At 38.3% G+C, this 18,871-nt stretch overlaps 1 protein-coding gene across 1 annotated transcript; it reads left to right on the top strand.

The window, feature by feature from the left end:
* The first annotated feature begins 6,605 nt into the window (after positions 1-6,605).
* Positions 6,606-17,840, top strand: LOC105442724 (monocarboxylate transporter 9-like). Its single transcript, XM_030985326.1, has 6 exons — positions 6,606-6,951; positions 10,928-11,224; positions 12,611-13,113; positions 13,422-13,647; positions 14,154-14,297; positions 16,865-17,840. Exons 1-6 carry the CDS (start codon positions 6,765-6,767, stop codon positions 17,137-17,139), a joined length of 1,632 nt encoding a protein of 543 aa, XP_030841186.1. The 5' UTR covers positions 6,606-6,764; the 3' UTR covers positions 17,140-17,840.
* Positions 17,841-18,871: the final 1,031 nt, after the last annotated feature.

Below are 18,871 nucleotides of genomic sequence, written 5' to 3'. Positions count from 1 at the left end.
GAGAGATAGAGAGAGAGAGAGAGACAGCGAGAGGGAGAGAGAGAGAGAGAGAGAGAGAGAGGAGGGTGGGCGGGGGCAGAATAGATAGAAAGTTTGACGTAGTCTGTTCTGTATTTATTATTATGATATTTTTCTCACCGACTACCCCCCCCCCCCCCCCCCCACAAACCTCAGAGTTTTTCTTTAGTTTTTCTCTTTTTTGTTTGTTTATATCTTTTGGCTAGAGCACAATGTCCGACGGATAATAGTACCGTCAATATAGCATAATAACAATTTGTTTATATCAGTTTGATGCAACAGAGATTTACATTAAAAGTTTTTATTTTGTATAAATATTGTACAGTAATATTCTTCTCATTTTGACATTATCAGCCGCTCGTTTTCTTTTTCGCTCCCTATAATAAATATAAGGTATAATAATGTACATCATCAGGGATAATTTTATGTTATAATAATTAATCTCACAGAAGGAATGGTGCCGGCATACAAGCAAATGGCGGAACAACATTGGCAGATAGACAGAGAGACAGACGGAGAGAGAGGCAGAAAGTGGAGAGTTTGAGAGAGAGAGAGAGAGAGATAGAGAGAGGAAAGAGAGAGAGAGACACACACATAAAGAGAGTGAAAAAGAGGAAAAAAAGAGATAGAAACAATCATTTCTCATCATCATCTTTTTGTCTGTTACATTTTAGCATATCATATATTCTTGTTCATTCCTTTATCTTGTATGATTGATATTATCTTTGAATGATTGCAAAAACAACAAGACCCCACTCCCCCAAAAACACACACAAAAAAACCAGGGTTATACATGTAGGATCATCAATGCTGTAAGCCAGGTCATTGTCATTCAATTATACCCTTACCTTACTTCCGCTCTTCTATTGTTGGGGTTTATAACCATGACAACAACCTTTACATCCGTCAACGTTCTTTGTTCCTCTTACGTAACTAAGTTGTGGGATCATGGGCCAAAGACAAAGATAAAGCTCTTTTCACATATTCTATATAGGTCCCAAATACTTGCAGACATTTCTGTGTCATTTGTATTTGTACGTACTTTGTCAATTCATACTTACAAACTATAATTGTCAAAATTTGCCAATATATTCATACATATTGATATTATATAGCGCTTTACATTAGTAAATAAAACAGAATAATTATTTTGCTCTCTAGGCAATACTTCCGAACTATTTCGTTTCCCCTATATCATCTTCCGCTCTAGAATCCTATCTTGTTTATATTTATTTATTGTGTATGTGTCCTTGTCTCCCTCTCCATTATTCTTCTGTTTTTGAAAGAGAAAGTTTCATTCTTTCTCTTCTTTCTCTTATAATGTTATCCACCTACTTCTAGATGACCCTTTTGTGGTAAAGTATAATGTCTGATGTATATTATTTCCGTCGATATAATGAACGTTTCATTTTATTTTGATGCAACAGAGACTTACATTCAAAATCAAAACTTTTACTTTCTATAATTTGTGTACAGTGATATTCATTTTGACATTATCAGCCGCTCGTTCTTTATTTTTTTTCCCTAGTATTTAAGATGTATGTTTTCATCATCATGGATATGTTATCATAATTTATCTCAAAGAAGGAATGATGCCGGCATACAAGCAAATGGCGGAACAACATTGACAGATAGAGAGAGAGAGATAGAACGTTGGACGTAGTCTGTACTGTATTTATTATTATACTAGTTGTCTATCTGATCAACCCCCCCCCCCCCCATTCAGAATGTTTCTTTAGTTCTTTAAAACAAATTTAAAAAATTAAACAAAATTCGCTAAAGTATAATGTCCGACCAAGGAGTTATTTCCTTCGTCCGACGTATATTAGTTCTGTCAAAAAAGATTGTGTCATATTATTTTTTGCATAAGAGATGTTTTTATATCCAAACTCTTACTTTTAACAATTCTTATTTATTATGTCGAAACGTGCTTTCGGAAATCGTGGAACAGAAAACAGTATGAGAGAGATAAAGTATAATGAACGGTTTTTATAGAGTGAGAGAAAGAGAGAGAGAGAGAGAGTTGGGCGCATCGTTATATATTCTGTACTGTATTTATTAGTATGCTATTTTGGCTCTCCTTTCACCTCTCCCCCCTCTCCCCCCCCCCCCCCCCGTTCTGGATTCTTCTTGAGTTTCATTTGATCATGTTTACATATTTTCGCTACATTATATTGTCAGACGTAAATTATAACAGTCAATTTTGGCTGATAAACTATTTCAATTAAATTTGATGCAACAGAAACTTACATTGAAATAGTTTACTTTTTATATACTGTGTATTTTCTCATAAAATCGAGTATCAAAATAAAAAAAGAGTGTAGGAAGAAGGAAAAGAAGAAGAAGAAGGAGGAGGGATAAGAGTGACAAGGAAAAAAATAGATACGGAGGAGAAAAAAGAAGAACAAAATAAGTAGGTAGAAGAGGAAAAAAAGATAACGAAGAAAAACAACCTACAGTACGGAAGAGCTGAAAGAACTTAGAGCACGGCAGATTGCCAAATGATCTGCGCATGCGCTAAGTTCCTGCTCGTCGAAGCGACTGGCCAGGCTTTAGGTCGCTTCAACGCACACGCATTGTTCCGCGCGCTGAACAGTCGCACGGTATTGTACGGCAGCGAAGGAGTCGAGTTTTCGATTTTTAATCTCGTTTGTGGGGTGGCTATCAGGCTAAATAATTTCGGAAGGAACGGGGTATCATATACCCAACGACGTGTCTTCTGTTTTTCAGTGTTTGCCGCATATTCTTTTCCTGGCTTATTTCGCCAAAGATACAGGGCTAAACTAAGAGTTTGAGTTAGGATTGTAAGTGAGTTTTTGGTTTAGGTTCAAAGTCAATATTAGAATTACGTATATTGTTGGTCAAGATTAATGTTGTGAAATTGTGAAATAGGGTGAGTCAGAGAGAAGGAGAGACGGAGGGAAACAAAGATAAAGAAACAGGTATAGAGGGAGCGGTGTAGGGGAGGCAGAGGGTAGACAACACACACACGCACACACACACACACACACACCAAAACAAAACTCAGTTGACAACATAATGATGAAAAACAAGTTTTATATCTTCTATATATAGAGAGAGAGAGATAGAAAGAAAGACAGAGACAGAGAAAGAAAGAGAGATAGAGAGGGAATGGAGTGATGAGAAGAAAAAGAAGGTGAATAAGAAAAGGGTGGGCATGTAATTAAATGCAAAAGAGAAGAGGTGGCGGCAGAGGGAATAGAACAAGAGAGGGGAAGAGGAAGAAGGGAAACAGAGAGAGAGAGAGAAAGAGAGAAAGGGGAGAGGGTAAATGACAGAAGGAAGGGCAACTGAGAGCAGTAGGGGAGGAGGGAGAGGGGTAGGAGAGATGAGTGTGTATTTAAGGAGTGAATATCGGAATAAATGGAGTAGAAAGAGAAGATGTGGTGGAGGAAAGGGAGAACAAGACGGGAAGTGGGGGTCGAGCCTTATATAGTCTCATTCGCTTCAGCTAGGTGGAGACATCATGAGACATGCACTATATACCCATGACAAGTTATTGTATCTAAACTTTATAAACAACGAATGCTCTTTGTTACCTTCCAAAACACACTCATGTCAAAACGTTTTGAGTCACTGAACAGTGCTTGTTTCATTAATTAGCAAACACTGTTCTATGGAGAATGACGTTAAAAACACGTCTAGTTTACATCCATCTCCCAAGCGCGTAGCCAGGATTTCACTTTAGGGGGGGCGGTAGAAAGCACGCAAAGCGTGCGAATCACTTAAAGAGCGCGCGAAGCGCGCTCCCTAGGGGGGTGGGTGCAGGGAGGGGGGATTTTCCCCCCTCCCGCGCGAAGCGCGGAAGCTTTGAAAGAAGACGATTCGTTGTACCTTTCTCGACTCATAATCCTTGTCTGAATTCAGTCCCTCCCCTCTCTCGCGCGAAGCTTTGATGTTTCATTAAATTATTAGAGAAAGAAGACGATTCGTTGTACCTCTCTCGACTCTTAATCCTTATCTGTATTCAGTCCCTCCCCTTTCTTACGCGAAGCTTTGACGTTTCATTAAATTATTAGAGAAAGAAGACGATTCGTTGTACCTTTCCCGACTCATATTTATTAATTTAAACTCAGTTTCCCCCTTCCCGCGCAGCGCGGAAGCTTTGACGATTCATTGTACCGTTCTCGACTCATTTTCCCCTTTTCTTCCTACGTCCTCTTTCTTTTTTTTCTTCTCTCTCTCTCTCTCTCTCTTTTTTTTGGCCGGCGTTTTTTTTTTTTTTGGGGGGGGGGGGGGGGGGGCGACCGCCCCCACCGCCCCCCCTGGCTACGCGCCTGCCATCTCCAATGATACATGTATGTCCAAAGTCCGAATAAGAATCAATATTTACATGTTGTAAATGAGCTTTACATGGCACCATTGTAAAGCAGGTCTTGTGGCCCTGAGTGGGGCTACCCTGTGTTTTTAAAGAAGACTGAATAAAGAAATAAAATATATAAATTGGCAGCTGTAGGAGGCTGGAAACGTAATCGCTAAGTGGGAGAGATGTAATGTGCATGTACAGTTACTGTGCATACATGCATGCAGGGGCGGCGGTGCGTCTTTCAAAGTTTGGGGCGGGGCACCAGCAAAAAAGGCACTCTCTGGGGAAAGGGGCACCTACAAAGGGAAACCTCAAAGCGAAATATACAATTTTTAGACATTGGTATATACCTCTACATTGTGATTACATATTATCAGGGATGATTTCAAAGTTTCTTTCACTCTTTACATGGTCCATGCTACGACTTAAGCATTATACTTTGCAGTTGGGTGTGATGGTTAGAATATTGATTTGCGAGCGAGCGAAGCCAGCGAGCATAAATTTGAAAATTTGTGAGGCCGGGCCGCAGAGCGTAACAATACATCTTATAAAGAGGGAAAACAACCCTGATGGGGTTTTAAGCACAATCTAACCGTGAAAGACTGACAAGATCTTTAATAAGAAACAAAATAATATCAATTTTTAAATGTAAGCGAGCTTAGCGAGCGAGCTTCGGGTGAAAAAAGGGTTGCTCTTAGTTTCTTTGAACTAAGAGCAAGTTCAATGTTGAAAGGAAAAGGGGGCACATATCCAAAGGAAAAAAGACACTTATTAGCAAAGAAAAAGAGCACATGTCAAAGTAAAAAGGGGAATTACCAGAGGTAAAAATGGGGCACTTCTCGCACCTAATAAGGAGCACTCACCAAAGATGAAAAAGGCACTAAAACGTAAAAGGGGCACTTAATTATTGCAAAGGCGGAAAAGGTGCAATTATCAGATTGAAAATGGCACTAATTAGAAGGGGCACATGTCAAAAAACGGGCATTTATCAGCGATAAAAAGGGACACTTATTATATAGTTAAAGAGGGCAAATCGCAAATTTGACTAAAGACACTCATCGTAGATAAAAAGGAGCACTTATATGAATGAAAAAAGGGCATACAAAGGAAATGAGGCACTTGCAATTGTCACAATTTTGAAGAACACCTTTCAGATTTGAAAAGAGACTAATATAAGAGGTGAAGAGGCACTTATCAGAGATGGTAAGGGACACTTTTTGTACCTAGCAAGGGGCCACTAATCTGAGATCAAAAGGGACACTTGAGAGAATGCAAAGGGGCACTTCTTACAAAGGAAAATAGGCACTTGTCAAGGAAAAGGGGCACCTATGATATTTTAAAAGAGGTGTCAGAAGGGGCATTTATGAGAAAGGGAAGGGGCTCTTATTAAAATATAAAAGGGGCATTTTTTATCAGAAGGAAAAGGGGCACTTATTAGACTGGAAAAGGGGGAATTTGTCGAAATAAAAAGGGCATTTATTAGAGATGAGAAGTGGCACTCATCAAAGATGAAAAGGAGCACTTATCAGAAGGGAAGGGGTACTTATTACAAAAAAAGGGCACTTTTAAAAAATAAAATGGGCACCTCTCAGATTTGAATAGGACAATTATCATCGGTGAAGGGGGCAGTTAGGAGAGGTGGTAACAGGCAATATAAGAACGGGCACTTATTAGAAATAAGAAAGGGCACGTATCTGAAGTAAAAGAGGGCACATATCCTAAGTATAAAAAGGGCACTTAAGGGGTACCTGAAAGAGTGGGGGGGGGCACTGTGCCCTCCCCATGCCCCCGGCTCCACCGGCTATGCTTTATATGTACGTTGACATGCAAGAGCTAGCTAGGCTGTATAATCACAATTAACTCATATCCTGCCATGAGACTGCTAGCGCGCTATTGTTATAGTGCTCTGTGCACGCGAGAGCGCTATCGATTGAATGCCACGTTCATGCTAGCGAGCCACCGCTACTCTGCTTTGTGCACGCAATGGCGCATATGTAATAACAGTCATTGTTCATGCCCATTGCACCGTGCTGAGTGCTTTTGCAGCACTATTGAAAGTACCATCGCGTGCATCAGATTATCGGCTTTGGATTACGCGTCTTTGTATACAACAGTCAGATTGGATTTTCTCGAGTAATTTAGTGATTTGTGATTTGTTTTTGTAAAGATTTAAATAACACGCGCTTGAACCAACCTTAAAATTAACTTGGCACACAGGAGATTTGTGGCTGGCACAATAGGGATTAGCACTGTGGCACTGGGTGCATTGTATGGGTGGCAGCTTGACTGTTATTACATATGCGCCCTTGCGTGCACAAAGCAGAGTAGCGGTGGCTCGCTAGCATGAACGTGGCATTCAATCGATAGCGCTCTCGCGTGCACAGAGCACTATAACAATAGCTATAAACGACCGTACATTATGGGCGCATGTACGAGGATGGAAACTTACTCAGACTTGTTGAAAGATCGTCTAGCATCAAACTGGGGATGGATGGTGGTGATGATGTCATGGATTCTGTTTATCGTCATATTCGGCATTATGTATTCATATGGGATTCTATTCGTCGAGTCTCAGGCTGAGTTTGAGAGCTCTGCGACACTCACGGGTAAGGTTTTCTTCTTTCCTTTTATTCTTCTTTTAGTATATAGTAGTAGTTAACAGTATTGTATTGTTATTACTATTATCGTTATTATTATTATTATGATAATTATTATTATTATTATTATCATTATTATTATTATTATCATTTTCATTATTATTTGTTATTATTAATGCTATTATTATCATTATCGTTATTTAACCTAGATCTTATATGCAACTATAGAGGCGGGTCTAATTAAGCCAAGGACCTTACACATTACAGAGGTGATGTCAACGTAATAAAATACGCATATAAAGTTGGGGATACCCACAGATTACACTAGCCCTACCAGAACCTCCTGCTTGATCTTACGGCCCTGCTCTCCGGCCCGTCCGAAAGGCAGGTCAGGCCGGCCGGCTTTTATTATACTCGCAAGGTACCACTTGACCAGTCCCAATCACCCTTTATAGCATACAGGTGCATGTGTTCATTCAGTATTGTCAATATTTTGCGTAAATGATGCGCTGTCCCTACTCTGTAACATTTTTTAGCATTTGTTTACTTAAACATGTTTTTGTCCACACACAATTCCAAACACATACACTAACATATACGTGCTTAGGTAATAGTAGTCAAACAATTACAACACAGGTAAATTAGCACTTATTGTTAAACAATCAGTTTATCCGCTTGTTTAACAAACAGTTTTGTCTCTTAGTCTTACTGTACGTTAGATATTGAATGGTGTATCCGTTGTGAGATTGGTCAAGATAAGTGAGCATTTGTAGACACGCTACTGCTAACAGTTCACAAGCACTATTTTCAGAAGATATAGGCTAAATCGTTTGAGTAAAAGCACATACGAATAGGTCAACTGTTGTAAAATTGTAGGATGGCAATCTTTTGAACGGTGCTTAGAACTATTCAATTCAGAACTTTATTTCAGACTCAGCTGCACAAGGCAGAGGTAAACAAAAACATATGCTACATATAGATAGGGGAAAGAGCTGAGTATGAACACGATGAGTATAATCAGGCGCGGATCCACGGGCCGATTCTACCGGCCCGCCCCCCCCCCCCAGCCTCCCAAACCGGTAAAAAAAAGGATAGTAATTACGTAAATTTAACCTTTAATTTTTTTTTAGACGCCCCCCCCCCCCCTGACCTGCCAGTGACACAAGTGCGGCATCAAAATATTTGTGCTTCTCTGACCGTACGCAAATGCCTAAAACCTCTGAGCTTCCTGGGGCTCCGCCCACTGAACCCCCACACTAATTTACGCTCGCTACCCTCTACGTGATCGTAAATACTTTAGCCCCCCCCCCCCCCCCCCACTTTGATAAACGTTCCGCGGGGCCTGTGTATATAATATATACGCATACAACACTGATAGCTAATAGATGTCAGTGGAATGTAAATCAAGATAAGTTAGGAAGTGATCACATCGCATAGAAATGCAAATCAATCTACATCCTGTAGAAGAAATACATGAAAGAGAATATACAAAACGAAACGAACCATATCTTAGTTACAAAAAAGCAGACTGGAAAGCATTTGAAACAATTATGCGACATAGAACTATCCAATATAACTCCAAATGAAAACACAGAAGAATACTACAACGAATTCATAAAAGTCACAAAGAAAATTATTAAGGAAACCATACCAACAGTAACTAAAAACCATAAACCACACAATCCATGGTGGAATGAAGACTGCCAAAAGAGAATTAAAGAACGAAACAAAGCCAAAAATAAAGCCATCAAATACATGACGAAAGATTATCTCTACGAATACCTAAATAAGAAAGCCCTTACACAGAAAACAATAAGAGAAGCAAAAAGACAACATTGGAACAAATACTGCTCCAGGCTTTTTAAATTCACTCCGACTTCAGAAATTTGGAAAATGATAAAAAGATACAACAATATCTTACCAAAAAAAGAATGCTTACCAACACTTAAAGAAATAGATATAGAATATATTACCGATCAGGAAAAGGTCAATAAGATAGCTGAAGATTAAAACATTACTGATGCTATATCGATCTTTAATAAGATCAATGCTAGACTACGGGTAACGGGATAACTCTCACTGTGGAATACAGGGAAACTAAATAGCGGACCTTCGCGCAAAACAAGCCCTAACTGAAGAGATACAAATAAATAACAAGTTATGTTTGTCTGAAATGAAAACAGTATTGAAAATAGAACTATACAAGAGTTGGGAAGAAAAATGGCAAAATTACAATAAAACAAACGTAAGACCTTTCAAACCAACAATTCAACATAACTTTGAGAGCACCCTTTTTAGAGACTGCGAAGTCATAATTCGCAGGCTCAGACTTTGCGACACAGGACTAAACGCAGACCCCTCAAAAATATGGGTATCCCAAACAACCCAACCTGGCCAAGCAAACAAAAATTGTAAATACTGTAACACCCCTGAAAGAATAACACACTATTTGATGGAATGTCCAAATTATACAATAGAAAGAGCAATGCTGATAATGGAAAGTGATATAACGAGCCCAAACGAAATAATGCAACTCCTAAAATCAACAGAAAGTGCGGCCCAGAGAGCACTGATCCGCTTCGTTCGTAGAACGAGGCGTTTTGAGTGTTCCTAATATTTATTTTTTATTTTTTATTTTTTTTGCACATCGCACGACAACCAAATGCCCTAAGATGTTGATACCTACTTTGATAGAAAAATAAGGTTTTACAAAATGGAAATCTGGATATCTGGATATCTACCCCAGAATCCTCTCACCAGCACCAGAGTTGCCTAGGCCAATGATGACCGAGAAGATTGCGGAATATACCGCGCCGGTCTGGTAGGACGGTGCCTATTGCGGTGAGAAGTTTTCATGGACCAGTAGATCTGAGATTAGATTATCAAAAAAAAAGAGAAGAGTATGAATTTACAAATAGTACCCCCCCCCCCCCCAAAAAAAAAAAAAAAAAAAAAAAAAAAAGATGAAAGGCGTAAATATTCTAAAAAAAGAATGAAACGCCGATAATACCAAACAACAACAACAACAACTGATCTTTATGATGTCTTTAACGTGACATATCTTCTTCTCCACTTGCAAACGAGAAAGAAAACAAGGTAAAAGGGAATTAGCGACAACTAAAGATTGTGATTCAAATTCATGCAAATGTTTGGTTGAATAAGCACTGCTATTCACCAGAATCTTCTTTGTAAAAACAACGTTTACAAATCTCAGCCATGCTGACTGAGTTGAGACGTTCCATTCAATTAAAAAAACTCATTAAAGAATACACTTCTCCTAATCTGAAGGTGATCTTACAACACAGTGGCAGGATTGCATGGCTGAGATTTGTAAAAGTCCTTTTTACAAAGAAGATTCTGGTGAAAAGCATTGCTTATTCAAAAAAAATACTTGCATCAATTTGAATCACTATGATCATTTTGTCGCATGATCCTTTTAATAAATAACCTTGTTTTCTTTTTTATTTGCAGGGGAGAAGAAGCTATGCAACATAAGAAATCAGTTGTATTAAGTGTATATACATATTATAACAGAACGAAATGTTGATTATCAGAATGTCATTTTGGAATACCTCTATATAAATACCCGATCTTATTGTGCTGATACCACGTTGTCTTTAGCCCGTATCAGTATTAGTATGAGCCAATATAAAGTTATCATTCTTTATTCAGTTCAGTATAATGCTTTTCCTCAAAAATAGTTTCGCTATTTTTTTTTAGGGTTGAGACGCTGAGAAAAAAATAAATTAGTGGTCCTCCTCTCCAGCATCCCCCTCCCCTCCCCCACACCCCGCTCATTCCCCGTTCGCCGGCTGGCTGATTCGCCGCTAAATATTTTCTCAAGATTTCAGCCCCCCCCCCCCCTCTTGCCGCCGGCTGGATCCGCCCCTGGCAGCAGTAAATAGTGAAACCTGCTCCCCCCCCCCCGTCCTCTTTCTCTCTTAGTATTGTTGTTCCTTTCCTTTTTCTTCCAATTTAAATCAAGGTTGGGCAGGGTCAATTCCCATAGGGCTCACTGTTCTCCTCGCCCCGCCCATGAACGTTATCATCGACCGTTTCGGCTACCGTCCCGTTGCCGTCATGTCTCTCGTCATCGCATCAGCAGGGGTAGTGGCGACGTCTTTCGTACCCAACATGCTTCTCGTCTACGTCACATACAGCTTGATGTTTGGATGTGGGTCTGGAGCTATTTTCCTTGTCGTCATGAGTCTTGTCGTACATTACTTCCCATCAAAGAACTGTGTAAGAGCCTTGGCAGTCACTCTCAGTGGCACTAGCATTGGTACGTATGAACACCTTTATTATATTAATAACCTATATAGCCCAGGAGAATTAGGATTTCTTTAGAAGAAAGCAATTTCTAATCGTCAAAATGCTGGCGCCCCGTTCTGAATCGTCGGAAAGGGAAGAATTGAATAGACTAGTTCGCAATTTAATAGTTCATGGTTAAAATGACCCGGAATATCCACTAATGTTTGAAACATTGAGAAGTCCAACTCTATGTATTTTAGAATAACTACTACCAAAGTTATGGATGTGCTTCATGAATACCATTTTGCCTGCCCTCTTGAGAATAATACTTCCACCTGTGTTTCATATAATGTTCCGTCGGTGCATGAATGAAAAATGATTACGTAACCTTCATGGGGGCACCTATTCAGTAATCGTCTCGGTGGATTTACTATTCGGAACAACATATTAATGGCGCGTATCGATCTCCCCATGCGCAGATTGTATCTACGAAGTGGCGTATTGTTAGGGTGGGAAGTAGTTAGGAAATATCAAATCAAGCGATTTTATTTGTTCAAAGAGAATTGAATTCAATGAAAGTTGGGCACAAGGAGTGTTGGCTCAGTCAGTAGAGCGTCCGCCTCACAACCGGGAGGTCGTGGGTTCGAATCCCGGCCGCGTCATACCAAAAGACGTTAAAAGATGGGAGTTGTTGCTACCTTGTTAGGCGTTCAACAATAAGGGATAGAGCAACGTCGATCTGGCGCTGCTCAGTGGCTGCCGGGCTCACGATCAATTGGGCAAAAAGAATTTCCGTTTCGGTTTAATAAAATTTGGAGTGGACTATTAGGCTATTATTATTTTTTTATTTTTTATTAAGGATTATTGATTAGGCTTATCGATACTAAAATGTCAAATAATTGCACGAACTTAAAGATAAAGTTGAGTTCTGGTCATGTGATTGCATTATGAAAGAAACTGTGTAGAAGCGTTTGGTAAAGGGTGCTGGTCATGTAGCACATAAGTATTGTTGTATTCTATGAGGTTTTGGAATCGTTACATAGTTTTCTTTTTTATTAAATGACCCAGTGTTGCTATAAGCCACTTTACACAGAATTATATATGAGACGACACAAACATGTGGCATGAAAGTATGGTACACAACCGAGCTCTTGCTGATAGATGCACAGATGAACTTGTCATATTTTAAATATTTGAAGAGCCATCGTTTTCAGGGGACGTTTATCTTTTATAAGATAATCTTTTGTACTATTGTTACAAGAATGAACAAGCTCACAAATTATTCTTCACATTTCCCAGAACTCAACCTTCTCTTTAACTTTGTATTAGACTTTGGATTATAATTTTTCTCGTTGGTAGAAGTCAAAACACAATAACAAGTAAAAGAAATATCCATTAATTGTTATCATATTCCCAGGTATGCTGTCCTTTGCACCATTTTTAAGATTACTCATTGATCGATTCGGATGGAGAACCACCCTTCGGATTATTGGCTCATTGTACTTCATCTTGGGCATCCCTTGCGTTGCAAGCTTCGTACCATCCTCACCTGATATAGCGCCCTCTGTAAAGGGCCAACAGACTGATGGAGATGGTCGTAGAATGAAGGATATTCAGACCTCGGTAGAAACACACGATGATTGTTCAAATCAGGATTCATCCACGCATAATAACGCAGGCGATAGTACTGATGAAAAGCATGGAGTCGTAGAAAAGTATAGTCCTAAAAAAGTTAGCGTGGATGGAGAAAAACCTGAAGATAGGCCTGTTATTTCAAGTAGTACTCAGCACTCGTTGTATGAAGAGGATACATCCATGATGCAACGGCTGCGTCAAGCTATGACTTATCCAGAGCTATCGTTCATCAGTGTAGCTGTTATCATTAATGGGCTTGCAGATTGCTTCTATTACGTTAACATGGTGAGACATACACAAATACATACTAGCATGTCTAGCGCTATAAAATAGGAGACGGATTTTGTTTCTTCATAAGAATAATTTACTTCTTGGTGGAAAAAAACATAAGATCTTGATATATCGTAGTAGTGATCGAGAGATATCCACTATTAGACTGTTCTTTTAACTTTTTAGAAGAGTTTTGCTCAATATAATTATGTTCTCATGGGCTTAAACATAATGTCCATACATGAAATCTTCCTAAGGAAAACAACGTTCTTTCAGAAATAAATATCCATATCAGACAGCATTATAATGTGTTCTTCTTTAAGGTTAGCTACATGGTATCTGTAGGGTTCACGGAGACGGATGGGGCACGTATCTTATCCGTCATTGGAGCGTCAACCGCCGTCGGTAAAATCACTCTCTCGTTTGTCAGTGAATGGCTCCCATTTCCGGTCTATTACGTCATGCTTATCGCCTCTGTGGTGAGCTGCGTAGTGATGTGCTGTTTTCTTGTTATCAAAAACCTCGCACTTATGTTCTGCCTAGCGGCTGGTAAGGAGTTCTTATTTGTAAAAGTCTTTCATAGGTTATTTTAGTCCCTTTTCCTCTCTTTGCCTCATCAAAGGATTGATTTGGTATATATGGTTTACATTCAAAGATACAATGTTATTTGAGTCTTAACACGCGTTAGACAGAGATTGCAGGGGTCTTAACGCGCCATGTAAGAATGAAATCTTAAGAATGTGCCGATTCCAAGATGGCATTAAAATATTGGCGCGTTCGCTAATGATGTATGTAGCTAGTGGTTCCAAACCTCAAAGTAAACAACTATTGAACTCTAGTTTTCAGGACTCACCCTTAATAATAATACAATATATAAATATATATATATGAAGGTAGATCGAGTTTCCAAGTTTCCATCTGTCCAAATAGCAAATTATTAGAGGGCATACACTATGTCATACAAATATTTTGAGAAAATTAAAATAGCTTTTGTGTCCATCTGTCATGCACTTTCTTCTAACATAATTGATGATAACTCTCTTTCCTTTCAATAGTTATCGGTGGAGTAATGATAAGTACAACTGCAGTGGTGACTTATTCTATTCCTAGTACTTTTTTTGGTCCTGAACGCTCTCAACAGACCTGGCCTGTAATTCTTTTCTGCAATGGCGTCGGTCTAATGTGTGGCTCACTAGTCGGTAGGTTGAATGAGTGATTCCATAAATTCTCCGTCGACATTTTTGTCAAGATTACTTGACCAATTTAGTTTATTACAACCCTGGTCCTAGAAAACTTGGACCTCAGAATAACTCCCTTCGTTAAGCCCGATTTTAAGCAAAGGTCTATCACCCAATGTCGGGGTTTTAAGTACAGAATGCGCCGCATGATTAAGGTTGTGATTGGAGTTTCGGTGAAAGATGAAAACTAGTTTAGGTTTAGTGCTAGGGTTGGGATTAGGTTGAAATTGGGACCTTGGCTTGTCTTAGAAGTTGAGCAATAATCGTGATATGCAGAACCTTAAAATGAATTATTTAAATAAATAGTAACCAAATTTAAGGAATGTCCAGCAAATTTTCTTGTACAATGTTGTATTTGTAAACGTTTGCTTCGACCCATTTGGAGATAACTGTAAATCCGAGTGACGGAATATCACCTCGTAAGTACAAATTTATTCAGAAGTAGAAGCGCTTGACACCAACTGTTGTCAAGTGTGATATCAATTGTGGTCAAAAATCTAAGACAAGATTATGTTAGTTGCTGTTTGTAAGTGTCGGCTTGCATGGTGATGTAGATATACAGTAGACTTGCGGGTGCACCATGTGTGAGAGAGAGAGAGGGGGGGTTGAGGAGTCCTGAAAAGGCCTCTGACTCGGTAATATTTCTTGGGGGTGTGTAGTCCTGAAAATGACTGTTTGTTATCTTTCACATCTACATATTCTGAGATTTTCATGGTCGCAGCTACCATTATACGGCCGTAGGCGCTATTTGAAATTCATCAAAATTTACCGGGAGCACCGGTAAATTTTTATATTCAATTTTTCTCGAAAGCAGAAGTGTTTTAGAGACTAATTTTTCTAGTGCTTATAATACATCCACAGGGGCATCCAAATATATCCAAATTGTAAAGAATCACTATCCACCCAATTTTCAAAATTTCCCATAACTTTGTATTACATTTAAGAAAGATTACCGAGTCAGAGTCCTTTTCAGGACTCCGCAACCCTCTCTCTCTCTCTCACATGGTGCACCCGCAATCCTACTGTATATAAGATTATGTTAGTTGTAGAAAATTGCTTCTGGGAATTAAATTTACTGTGTTAAGTAATCATGGCATTAGCAATAGGTATTGCAGCAGCAGCAGTAGTAGTAGTAGTAGTACTATAAATAATTGTAATGATCATGATGATAATATTAATTATTATCATTACGTATCGCCCACCCGGAGAGGGGCGCAGTTCTTGAAAAGGAAGACATTATAAAGAAGGTAATGGCTAATTGCTAACTCATACCCTACCTGACATATAGCACTTATGCGTGTCATGCACTCTCTCCACACCGAGGGGGTTAATGTTCTCTTGCATATGTGGCCAGTGGAAAGTTGTTGCTTGGGGGAGTAGGGATTATTCACCTTGATAAGAAGTTGTGTTCATACGGCTCGCACTGCCATATCCTGACAACACACTAGTATTGTACACATGGTGCGTCCACAATGGTGCGTCCACACTCCCTGTTACCATGGTACAGGAAGTTAAAGTTAATATAGACTTGAACAACTCATTTCGCTATTACAACTGTAACTGATTAAAACGAGAATATGTAACAATGTAATTTGGCGTAATACATAGTGACTGGCACATGTCCTTGGCTAAGAATATACATGTATATGCATGTAAGCAAAATGCAATATACTGACAGCAATGAAGTATTGTTTTCTCGAAACTTACTTAAATGTTGTTTAAAACAAACAACATTAAAATCAATTTCACAAACTCGACAATAATTTCCTATCATTACTACAAATGATAACAATGTTATCATCAATTAAATTATCTCTTCCTATTACATATATTTCCACCCATAGTCAAAATATCATATATATATATATATATATATATATATTTTACTAAAGGCGTCATTAGAGGGACATTTGGAGTGAAAAAATGAGTCATTAAGTAGACATTGTCATTAGAAGGACAATATGGTGTCCTCTTAACGTTTTTTATATATATATAGAGAGAGAGAGAGAGAGAGAGACAAAGACCATCATTATATGATTATAGAAAAAGAGGAGCCATTCCTGGGGGGTGTTTCACAAAGACTTTTTCCAATAACAAATAACAAAAATCAGTGACCAATCTGCTGATAACCAATCAGAAGCAAATATTTCAGTAGCTTATAACACAAATTGTCATTTGTCACTGATGACAAGTTTTGTGTAACGCCCCTGGTATTTAGTTGTTGAATGAGGGCACTCTCGCAGAAGGGGGACTAACAGGGAGGACGATGGAGCTAGATATAACCATGTCATTATTACATGTAGGCCTAAGTCAAAGATACCACCAAAAATTGGGGGGGGGGGAATTCTGTGGGGCTCCGCACCAATAATAATTGTAACATTTGTAATAATAATAATAATAATAGTAAAAAAATTAATAATAATAATAATAATTATAATTACAATAATAATAAAAAGAAATCTGCAGTAAAGATGATTAAGAGTGGTGATGATGGCATTTATATTTTCTGTAACATTCTTTCTCACTAGGCCAGTCTATTGATCGTACTGGATCATACAGAAGTGCCATCTGGACTTTTATTGGATTGTACATTGTCGTTTGCTTACTTCTCATCGCAGCACCCCTCTACCAAAGGACATTTGCTCCCAAACGTTACGTCGTACAAGAGTTACATCGAGTAAAGCGCTTGGATATAAAGAAGAAGGGCGTTGAACAGGAGGATACCAGTGAAAAGTTTGCGGACATCTCAAAATTCAGTGGGACAAATTATGAAGTGGTATATGAACGCGTGTCAACGGTATAATAAGTGGCCTATATTTGTGTGCGCGACACCAATGGCAGAGAAGCCCTTTACCTGATACGCACGCCCACTTCCTTGCTTGATACCTACACCAACCAAGAGCATACTGACTCATGACATTATACCAACTACCAAATATATGGCTTTCCAGTACTGCTCGTATCTATTATTTCTCTTCGTTGAATCCTCTTATATGTCATTAATGTTTTTCCCCACTCTTTAAACCTATTTGTTAGTACATGTACATTGCTATTGAAGCAATATTAATAATTTTCACAAAACCTTCCCCTCAGAAGGGCAACAACTTATTTTTGAAATTTGCGTTGAGATAATTATTGTCGTACAAAAGGTAATAGCAGAAAGTGAATGAAATCTTCCATCACCACACACATGTGGGATGGGAGCATCCATAAATGTGAATACATTTACTTGATTTACGACTTTGCATAGCTGAATAATTCACGTTATACAAGAAATGGCGATGCCCATTGTTGTGCTGAGTAACTGTACATTATGCTAAGAATATCTTACTTTACATCTCTCCCAAACATTTTGTTGTGGAACCTTGTAGATTAGTGATTGTAAACGTTATACATAGTAGATTTTGTAATTGTTATTTTTAGAGTGTTATGCACTTAGAGAGCATATCATTATTTTGTTTTTCTTTTTAAATGTAAAGCGCTTTCAGCATGTTAATGTAAAGGCGCTATATAAATATCAATATGTATGTATTTATGTAGACAATGTAATTTTTTTTAATCACTTCTAATGTTTATTGTGTGAATATTTTTGTTATGTCTCTATGTACAAAATTCGCCTTAATAAACAAAAGAAAAAGACATGCTTATGCAGAAAATTATTAGAGTTTAAAACTGGAAACTTGAAATTTGATTACGTGTGCACTGTTGCTCATAAAGTTAGAATATTTATTTTTACTCCAATTTATGGAATTATTTTGACAATGATTTATTCCTAATAGATCTAGATAATAGTATACATTCTCAGATTTTATTGAATAATAATTTACAAGTGTTTGTTGCACGAGTCACAAAAGGGTTTTCGTCCAAAAATATATTGTAATAAATCAAGGCAGATTTCCTTTCATAATTCGATTGAAAAATAAAGATTTTGTTTCCAGTGCACTCTACTATTAATTCTTCTATAAGGTATATGTCTCCCTCTCATGTTGGAATTACGTTTTGGATTTCTATAATAATTTTAATAATTATGATGGCATACAGAGAAACAAAATACATAGGTGAGAGAGGGTGAGCGTTGAAGGGAAAGACCAGTGTTGGAAACGCCCCGATTTAAAAAAAAATGAAATGAAAGCTTTTATTACCAATCATGTGAAAGAATATGTTTTGACTAATACATGATGATAATAATTTTGTCGGGAAACGGCCTACTATTAATATATTTGGTAAATTAGTTTATTTATTGGGCTGTGATAGATATAACGCACTTGTCACGCACGTGTGCGTTGTCCTATGTACATCTTTCTGTGTACGGTGCTTGTAACTTTACCAAGACCAAATTACCAAATTCTTATCATGTTGATGATTCCAGAACCTTGCAGCACACACCCATATTTATATGCTAAATGATCAACCTTTTCTGATCGATTCCACAACGTTTCTTTCACAATGCAATCGCATGACCAGAACTGATCTTTATCTTCAAAGAGAGAGGGAGAGAGACATACAGACAGACAGAGAGACAGAGAGACAGGCAG

This window comes from Strongylocentrotus purpuratus, unplaced genomic scaffold (genome assembly GCF_000002235.5).
Source record: "Strongylocentrotus purpuratus isolate Spur 01 unplaced genomic scaffold, Spur_5.0 spur5_scaffold_15, whole genome shotgun sequence".
In the NCBI taxonomy this organism is placed as follows: domain Eukaryota; kingdom Metazoa; phylum Echinodermata; class Echinoidea; order Camarodonta; family Strongylocentrotidae; genus Strongylocentrotus; species Strongylocentrotus purpuratus.
The sequence above is the reverse complement of the archived record's forward strand: the minus strand, read 5'-3'. Positions and strand labels throughout refer to the sequence as shown.